The sequence below is a fragment of the Nestor notabilis genome, unplaced genomic scaffold (genome assembly GCF_000696875.1).
Source record: "Nestor notabilis isolate BGI_N333 unplaced genomic scaffold, ASM69687v1 scaffold12159, whole genome shotgun sequence".
NCBI lineage: Eukaryota > Metazoa > Chordata > Aves > Psittaciformes > Psittacidae > Nestor > Nestor notabilis.
In genome coordinates this window covers 25,928-36,078 of record NW_009942418.1, presented here as the reverse complement: position 1 = coordinate 36,078, position 10,151 = coordinate 25,928, and the positions used below count along the sequence as shown (strand labels likewise).

At 35.5% G+C, this 10,151-nt stretch overlaps 1 protein-coding gene across 1 annotated transcript in view; it reads right to left on the bottom strand.

Annotated features, from left to right (window-relative positions):
• Positions 1-949: 949 nt before the first annotated feature.
• The window catches only part of ITGA4 (integrin, alpha 4 (antigen CD49D, alpha 4 subunit of VLA-4 receptor)), a gene marked incomplete at its 5' end in the record, with an annotated part of 29,446 nt that continues 20,244 nt past the window's right edge, over positions 950-10,151 (bottom strand). The window contains 11 exon segments of the mRNA XM_010021402.1: positions 950-1,042; positions 1,843-1,962; positions 2,143-2,241; positions 2,754-2,873; positions 4,278-4,397; positions 4,672-4,779; positions 5,435-5,525; positions 6,072-6,158; positions 6,485-6,564; positions 7,016-7,114; positions 7,913-8,063. Coding sequence (XP_010019704.1) covers positions 950-1,042; positions 1,843-1,962; positions 2,143-2,241; positions 2,754-2,873; positions 4,278-4,397; positions 4,672-4,779; positions 5,435-5,525; positions 6,072-6,158; positions 6,485-6,564; positions 7,016-7,114; positions 7,913-8,063 — 1,168 coding nt within the window.

The window sequence follows — 10,151 nt, the reverse complement described above, 5'->3', positions numbered from 1 at the left end:
CTTTCCCTAGGTCCAAGAAGAATGCTGATACTAAATACTACTGTGCTAAGTACTATAGAAAAATCTTCAAATAAATAAAATAAATACTTGCTTTAAAAACCCCCACATAGAAATAGTTCATTGGAGAAGTCCAAAATATCATGGCAGCAATACCTGAGGAAAGGACAGAATGAGTAATTCTGTCATGCTTGCAAGTACCATGTGAAAGACGGCTACAAATTATGATCTCCAGTACTTTACTCTTTCTAATACTGAGAGAGGATTCTGTGCTGTATCTCGAGGCTGCTCCACAGAATTCCCTGCTCTGGACTGCCTTTGACTTTCCTGGTTCTGCCTTGCCTGGGTGTCTAAGTCTCTGCAGTGTTGTGGCTGTGCCTGTGAAGCCAAAAAGCTTATGAGGTTTCATTCAGAAGCCCAGGACAGCTTCCAATACCTGTTTCCAACACCCTTGTGCTCTACTTGCAGTCCTTCTATTGTTTTAAGCTAATTTACCCTTGTAAAACTCCAAAGCAAGATAAGGGAGGATTTCTTTTTGAATGGATAATTAAAAGATAATAGAAACTTGGAAAGTAATAGAATAACTTGTGCTAATGTGTCTGAGATCTTATTTTCCAGGATTGGTGAAATGTTATTACCTTCTGGAAATTCTTCTTTCCGGTAAGTAATTCTTCTCCTCTTTTTCTTTAGTGTTCTTCTGTCTGTTTGAAACCACATAGATATATGGCTTTTCAAATATTACTTTAAGACTTCAAAACAAATTGGTTTAACATTTTCATATTAGAAAAACAACAGTACTCTAAGGTGTAGTCCTCCATACAGTTCAAGGAAATAAAATGCATTTTGTAAGAGTGAGTGAGCTCAAGAACAATTTCTTGTCACTGATGTTTCTCCTGCAAATTAACTTGAATCTGAAAGTCTTCATTTTAAAATCAAATGTTTATTTGCCATCTTAGCCATCTTTGTTCCCACTTGTAAAACTCCAGCTGTCTCTTCTGTTCTTGTCTTGAGGGACTTGTTTGTATTGCCTTTTGAAAAAGCCAACCTGAAATACATAATTTTGAAAACTGTTGTCAGCAAATCTTAGTTATCAAATCTAAACCATTAAAGATGAACTAAAATAAAATGCATATATATGCTATTTGCCCATTGCTTTGTTGTAACAAGTAATCAAGTGTTACTCATCAATCAAAAGACTGAGTTTGCTTTTTCTTTTACTTTTTGGGAGGCTTACTCCTGCAAGAAGTAAGGATATGTGGGCTTGTGAACTGTAACCGTCCACAGAATCCAGTATTTTTTAAAATGTGAAATAGTTATAAAAGTTTCCTGTTAAGTTTATTTCACTTTTATACTTCCCTGGGAAAAACGATGAACGGAAAAAGTCTGCAGGTAGATAGGTAGAGAAGTTAGCAATCTCTTGATTGCTTTTAAGCATTTATGTTGCAGTTTAAAATCTTAAACATTTTATTCTGGCATGAACCGATGTTGTAGTCTATTAGTCATCATGTGTCAAGTGGCATTCACTGTGGAGCACCATCCCACAAAAATGATCCACTTGATATCATTAAATTATGTAAATCAGTTGCAAACATGAGATGCCATATTAATCACAGGAAAGGGATTGTGGTGGTAAGTACCAGAAGATGTACTATATGCAGAAGATAAAATGAAAAACAGAGAAGTAGTTTGAAAAAACCCCACAACTTGCAGGAGGAATTATACCTCTTTAGAAAGGACAAATTGTAATAAAGTATTATTTATCCTTTAACCTGCATTAACAGCTCCAAAGATCCACCAACAGTGAATTCCTGACCTGAGAACAACCGAGAAATACTGTAAACTTACCTTCCATAATATAAATGAAAGAAGCATAAACAAGGCAACACCAACTATTAAGCCTGTTCCAATTATTAGCACAGTAACATGGTATTTGGGCTTTTGGTTGTGCACTCCTTCCAAATAGACCTGGAAAGCAGAAAATAAGGTTAGTTCTAACTGATGGGGTTTTTTCCCCTAAAAGATACTAAAACAACCTAGGAAAACGAAATTACATTCTTAAGTAATCAAGACTATATTCATTGCCTGTGCATAGATTTGAACAGAATTCTACAATTTCATCACAAATCCATTAAGAGAATTTCTTACATATGCAACTTGCTTGTCCTCGTGTAGTTCAATAACTTTTGCATTTTTTTCTGGTGAGGCTGTTGCTCTTACTTCAAACTTCAATGCTGATGCATCATCCTAATTAAAAAGGAAAAAAAAAAAGCTGTCTTTTATAAAATAACTTCAACACGTTAATTCCTACCCAGCAAAAATGGTAACACAGCTGCTCACAGAAACAGAATCTCACACAAACACACAATGGTGCCTTTTTCTGATCACAAAACAAATTAGTACCAGAAACTGGAATGACGCCCAGTTGGATTTTACTTAAATCCACATCCATGCTGCTTTTCTTAGAAAAGTACAATTATGGGTTGAAGTTAAATCCCAATCCTACATAAACCCAGCCAGAATGGGTAAAGTAATACAGACTAAAAAATAAAGCGATAATCTAAAATACATATTTTTCAGTGGTTTTCATTTTTCATATATCACCTTTGGGTTTAGCATTGAAAACATAATAGATCAACACCTAACAGATTTGGATTTAATCATACTGTTTGCAAAAATATATGTTAACACCTAGAATTTATATATAGAGAATACTGAAAGTAAGCCTTGAAATATTCCCCTGAAGTATGAGAAGTTACCATTTCTAAAAGTGAAGGAGTAGCCTCCAGATGCAACTGAACAGTTGCTTCTTTTCCACTTTCCATGTTTCCAAGCTTGCAATATATTTGTAAGCAAAAGTTGTCATTTTTCATGCAGTACTGTAGAAGGGAGGGAAAAAGTAAAGCTTTCAGTTTGTCAGCATTTATCATCTTAGTATTAAAGGCACTCAGGAACTGAGTAAAACAAAAAGATCCATGTTTGTTCCTGGAAAGTCAGGGTGGTTGTCATCCACTACTGCCAACCCATAGGTGCTGAAGGAACAGTACAAGGGACTAACCTAATTGTTACTGAACAATTTCATTTTTCTTAAGAATACAAAACTTTTTAGGCTGAAAAAGAATAACTGTCATAATTTGGTTGTATGTGGGATTTTTTTACCCTGTCAAATTAGCTTTTATCAAGAAGAATAAATGACAATGACTATATTGTAGCCAGTATAAATAGTGTAACTGATTGTACACTGTCAGCTAGCAGCATTTCTCTCAAGTCTGGAGTAAACAAAAAAGCAAGCCTGTACATGAATATATTCCCTGTCGAAGACTGCACTGCCTGACTTCTGATTTGATATTCTCATGCAGGCTGTCTTAATCATTGGTTGATGTTCCTTGTACTGTGCTTACTTGAAGTCACAAATTAACATTTTAAGGTGTCCAGCTTCTAAGATGAAAGTATTACACAAAATTGTATTTCATCAAATACGAATTGCAGAACACAGATGTCTATGAGAATAAATCCTCAAAATCTAACACTAGAATACCAGTTCCGGTTTGGGCTACCACACAGTCAAGTATCAGATCTCCAGAAGGGTCCATAAGCAGGGACAGAGGGATGAGGGTGGATAGGGCAGGCATGTACAATTTTCTTCCAGCCTCCTGAATAGTTTTATTAAGAATGTTCCAAGCCAAAAAATATTTCCTCATATTGTTAAATTCTTAATGACTTTCAGTTCCATTTACTTTTATAGTCTCCCTTGGAATTCACTTACTGGCATTCACAGCATCCTTCAGTAAGAAGTTCCACCATGAGTACTACTTTTGCCTTCTTTTGTGGGTGTTTTTTTGGTTGTTTTTTTTTTAAAGTAATTTGGCTCCTATGTTTGACAGTTGATGGCACATTTTTGGTGTGAAGAAGCCAATGAATATTTGATTATATGTAATTAAAATTAAGACTCTCTTTTCCCCCCATGCATCATTTTTGATCTGTTACTGAATTTCATCTGCCATTCTGTTTGCCCACTCATTCTGTTGCATAAGCCTTTGGAAGCTCTTTGTAGGTGACTGTCATCTACACTGACTTCAGTGATGTGTCATTAATCAACTCTGTCATCTCAGCTCTCACCTCTTCCACTAAAGTCACTTATGACTATGCTGAACTTAACCCAGGTCCCACCACAAATCCTTGGAAGACTGCTCTGGTGACCTCATTATATAAGATATACTGTTGTCTTAAGGTTCATTCATACAGTCACTTATTTCCCACTGATGCTAAAAGAGAGAGCTTACCATTTGTCTCTTAGCAGGCTTTGAAAAGAAAGTGACAACATCCTTCAGTATGTTTTCATTTTTTTCTGCCGCGCTACAGTGTCTGGGATATTTATTATAGGAGCACTCTCCAACTGTTGTCTGGAAATAAAATCATCATCATTACCGTTAGAAGATAAACATCAGATACTAATCAGAATACGTTTCTGAAAGGCCAGAAGCTCAAAAGGAATGTAAATTCTACTTTCAGAATTATAAAACACATAGGGCTGAAGAGTATCCTGTTCCTGTTCACTTCACTTCACCGTAGCTAACAACCTGTGCCCATATTAGTAGCTAGTTCTGCTGTGCTCTCCTTCTCTTTTTCATAGAATTCATATGGCTAATAAAATTATATCAAGTAACCTGTGCTTACCTTGATATCCAGTGTGTTGAATAATCTGAAGTTATTGGGTGGAAAAGCATTAGGTATCATTATTTCTAAGGTTGTATTTGGAGCCATGCTTGGTCCTGCACTGATAACCTTGGAGGGGGAGAAAGTTACAAAGAGAATAAATACATAAAACCTCACGGAATGGGGTAGCATCTTCATTGCTGTGGTATCATGGAAGTGGATTCTGCTAGGAGTTGTAACATTTTGCTTAATTCATTGTGTAGGCTTCCTGAACCTTTCACTCCTCTGCACCCAATTAGTAAGCAGTGCTAATCTGTGACGGCTACCCTGAGGTCATACAGACTGCCTTCCAGGAGAATATGCAACAGGAACTAGAAGAGATTAATGTCTAACTCCTTCTTTTAAGCCATTAGAGACAAATCTGATACCTTACAGATCCTCTTATAAGGAGCTCCTAGTTCCTTTTCCTTGCCATAATATAATTCTTTTAAAGCGTTCCATAATGGAAGAAGTGGCAAGTCAGAACTGCTCTAGGACTTTCAATCCTGATTCTGCTAAGTATTTTTTCTCTGACCATTCAGTGGAAGATCGTCCGGACCAAAAAAAGTGTTTAAAGAGGGAGTAACAGCTACTTCCCATCACTGATGTACAAAAGTTGCTCATCATGCCCTCGTACTCTTCAAAACTTTCCTTACTGACTGCAAGACTGGCGTTAGATACACTGGAAATCTAAGTATTAACCTTCAAAACAAGGATAAGAGGGTTGACAAGGGAAAACTCTTACATGGAATGTGAAGTTGATACTCTCCTTCAGACATGTAACTGGGGAATCTTTCTCATCTGTTCCATAAATAAACGAAGCTGGTGATACAAATCTACAACAGTTTAGAAGTTGTAATTAACAGGATTGCTATATATGTCATTAGCTTAACTTTCTGCTCCATGCTATGTCCAGTAAGATCAGTTCTAAGGAAATATACAAGTTTGCACTTAAGTAAGTCTAGGAACCTCTGTACTTTTTCCTCTTAAAAGGAAAAAAAAAAAAAAAATAAAAGGCAGAAAAAGTCATAAATCCTCATCCAAAACCATACCCTACAACACACCCAGAATATGGTCCATGTTAAGCAAGGAATCTGAGGATCTGCTGTGCTCTTATTAAATACCTTTCAACAAAAGAAATAGTCCAGTTCTTAAAAAAATCCTGGTCTGTTAAGAGACAAGATCAAAGCACCGCAGATATCACTGGTGTAATCACAGCAGTGGAAAGAAGATTTTAGTAGTGTATAGGTCAGGCCCCAGGACAGCTGTGCCAATTCATTCCCAGGAATTTTCAGCTGCACCACACTTCTGCTTAAAAGCTTTATACAAAGTACCAAGACAACAGTTCTATGGATGTGCAGGTATAGCAAAAGCTGACTTACCCATGAGCATTTAACTCAGTCTCATATTTTAGAGGTACAGCTAAAGTTAGTGTGTTATCCAGCAACATGCTCCCATCTTCATTTTTACTACAAAAATGGAATAAGAGAAAAATTAATATATCAAGTGCAGCATCATACGCTACACATTACTTCTATAAACAAATATTAAACAGAGTTTCAGCTTATTAAATCAAAAAATATTTTTTTTAAAAAGTAAGATTTTGTACAGGCAGAAACCTGCCCATTATTTAAATATCTATCATCTGGGTTTTTTTGCAATTTTCCCCTTCTCTACAAATTTGCAACCCCTGTGCTTTACTGCAGTTGTTCTTTGCTAAGTCTTTCCAATGTTCCCTGCTCTGTTTTCCAAAGCTAGTAGTATTTTTCATTAAGCATTTTTCATTGGACTTTACCAGGTAGCATTTACGATGATGTTGAGGTCATCTTCTGCTCTGGCAAACGAACTTGCATCCAGGAGAAAGCTAAAATCCAGCTGTAGAACAAATAATATTTTCTTTATATCAAATGATAGTGTGTCTTAACATCGTTTAAATAAAAACATCTTATTGAACTAATTTAGAATTTCCTGCTCGAAAAACCCCTCAGAACTAAGAAAATACTTGCTTTTTGTGTCTTCTACTCTTTTTCTACTGACCTAATACATCTGTTCACAGCCTTGGCTCACTTGTCTAGGGAGCCAAGCACAATCAGTTGATGCATAATGCAAACAATGTTGTCCCTTAATGAATTACTCCAGAAAGTGTTTAGGCAACTGATTTTAAAAGTAGCAAACAGCTTTGGATACCAACATAATAAAAGACATTAGTAGGAATGAAGGAGAGATTCTGAGAAACAAGGGGTTTTTTCCCCTTCTGAAAATCCTCATAATGTATTTAGGGTGTTTTTAAAGCTGTGAACTTCATACATAGCCATACATAGCCTACCTTTGATTTTTGATCTACATATAAACAACCAACGCTGCACTCAAGTTTCACTGTATGAATTTCTTTATCTAATACGTCACAATATATCTGTTCTTCTTCCTAAAACAAAGGATAAATTATTAATGATTAAAATAAAACTGCTTTTTCCACACATTTCACAATACATGCACACGCTGAAATTGTGTGGCTTATACTTCCCTGAACTAGGTTATTTCAGTTTGTTATTTCACTGATGCAAATGTACAAAGCATTCATATTATGACTGCTTTAATGTATTCTTATATTTATTACTGTATCCTGTTACTTCATCTTCTGTTTGCTAATAGTGAAGATAAGGCATATACATTACACCTGGATCCACTCAAGTTTAAAGCCAACCTCCTAAAGGTGTCGGGGGGATTCTACACAGAAAGCAGTTATTTTAAAAAGATAGAAAGAGAGAACAATTAGATTTGTGACTTCTTCATAAGACTGTATCTGTGAAAGAGAATGGATTCAATGAGATCTTTGTGATCGCTGGAAGCATGATCATCACAAAAAAAAAAAAAAAGAGTACCTGTAACATAGAATCACAGAATGGTTAGGGTTGGAAAGGACCTTAAGATCCTGAAATACTTTTAGAAACCTCTTTATATTTTTTTTTTTCTTAATTTTAGTTGTTACCATCACATCCGGTTAAGTCACCTGTATTGATTAAGTTGCACGTGGTTTAGGTAGCTAGAAGTCTCAGAACTTAAAAAATGGAGTTTTGCCAGTTTTTTCTGGGGAGAGAGAGTGTGCGTAGGTTGTCAGTATCTAAAGAAACTCAACAAGCCATTAACATAATTTGAAAACTGTCTAGGTGAAAAAGGAAAATACCAAAGGATTACTGTTTGACAAATTTTTTTTTGTTCTTACCAATTCTAAAATTCGGATGAAATAAAGACCTTTAGGGATTTGAATGTGGAGGACAGTTTCATACGCATCATCTCCAGCATTGAGCAGAGAAATGTTCAACAACAACGTCTTCATACTTCCAACAGCAAGATAAGTTTTCTTATCATGAGGCCTATAAAGAATTTAATTATAATGTAAGTGAAAAGTAATTCTATATACAGCTTGTATGCAAAAATTTTCCTCTACTGCTCTTTCAGTTAATTTCATTTAGTTCTGACAAATTCAGCTGGAGATCACTGGGAAAGTTTTTACTCAATCCTGTAACTGAAGGTACTACACATGCCAGTCAGCTCCAGCACTGCCCTTTTTAAAGCTTGAGATTATTAATGCAAGAGAAAGAAAACTGTTGTCAGACCAGTTGTGCTTTGGCTTTTACAAGATAGGTCCTTTCCTTCACAATTAAGAACAATAATTTGCTACTGCTACAGTATTTTCAAACATTATTTTCAAATTCACTCTTTGTACTCAAAGTATTGACTGAAGTACTGCGAAGCAAGTCACAAAAAGGGCAAATGAACATGCCTATCTTATGATCTACGTAGTGTTCTATAATCACGTTACGACTACAGACACCCTGTGGGGGGCTAAAAGTAAACTTCAGCTTGACATTAAAGTTTAATTAAGACTTGTAGAAAGGCTGCCTAGAAAGAGACATTTATCAGATATTTTGGCTGGAAACCAAAGCATTAGTCACTGAACACCTTTGGGAAAGAAGCTGGCACTCAGAAAAGCAACAGAAGGTAAAAGCACTGCATAAGCAGATAGGTTCCTAGACAAAAGCGAATTAAAGAAAAACACAACGTTAACATTTCAGTAGCTTGATTAGGTTTAGGTTAAATTTTAAAGTTCTCTGACTAGTTACATGCTTACCGTTCAGTCCTTTTCCATTCAAGCTAAGCTCATTAACAAGCTGCTGTCACAAAGATGCCTCCCAGCTTAACACACAAATATACAAAAGCACCAGGTGCACATCTGGGACTACAACAAAGATGAACTACAGCTTTTCCCTGGTAATCATATTTCATTCTTCATTAAAAAATGCATGATGCGGACTGGAAATTTAAAGAGCAGGCCAAAATCTAAGCAATTTAAACAAAACATGATAATGTATACACAAAGACTCAACTCAGTAAGTAAAGCACTACTTTAACACCCCTATTTGATTTCATTCTTTTAAGACTAGAAGTGCTTTGCTGTTCAAAGATAATGAATGCATCCTGTCTAGACAAAATAAATTAATGCTTCACAGCTAACTAGTTTTTAATCGAGATTCTAGGGGCCTAATGTAATTTAAGGTGATACTTCACACTTTATCAAGATATTTAGCCTGTTTACTTACACTAAAAATCTGCTGCTGATAACCTAATGCCAAGCAGGTATGTCGTAATCCGTTTTCCTTTCTTGGAGCTTTGAAGTCCTTACACAATTGCATCGCTAATGGCATGAATGGAAATGCTGCCCAATCTTTCTGAAAAGTTTATGATTGTTCAAATAAAATAACCTTCAAGCCCAAGAAAATAAAAGGGCTTCAGACTCATGCTACAGGCCAGGTGTTAAAGTAGGCAGAAAGATAGTAATCTTATTCCGAAATCTGTGAAGATGAAAAAGCTTGGGCTTAGGATCACACAGGTGTGATTAATCAGCATTACAGGATTGTCATCATCTTTGGTGTCATTTTAGGTTGTTCAATGTAGTATCTTGATTAAAGTAGAATCAACTTTAAAGGTAATAAATTACACAAGAAAATCCAGGTCACACGCAAAATACCTGGCGAGCTGAGCTTCACAACAGGTACCATTTCTCTTTCTGCACACAACCAACCCATATTTCTTGCTTTGAAGTATAATATTCAATGAAGAAAAAGGTGGTGATGATAAAATATAACTTAAGATCAAACAATTAAAATTCATTCTGAATAGAAATGATGGTACATGGTGTAAAACTTTTGAAAGATGATGCTAAATAGAACTATATCTCAAAAAGTATTGCTTGGTGTAATACAGATTCTGCAAGACAATAATAACTGTATTTAAATACTTTGAAAGTGCACTAATTATCTTGCATAATACAGGATTTAAATATGATACCTAATTGGAAGGAATGGGAAAAGTGAAACACACTAAAGGGTATGTCAAAAAAAAATAGGGGTGTAAATAAAAAAAAATCACAAAAAAATCACAAAACAAAATTAATGTAGGAA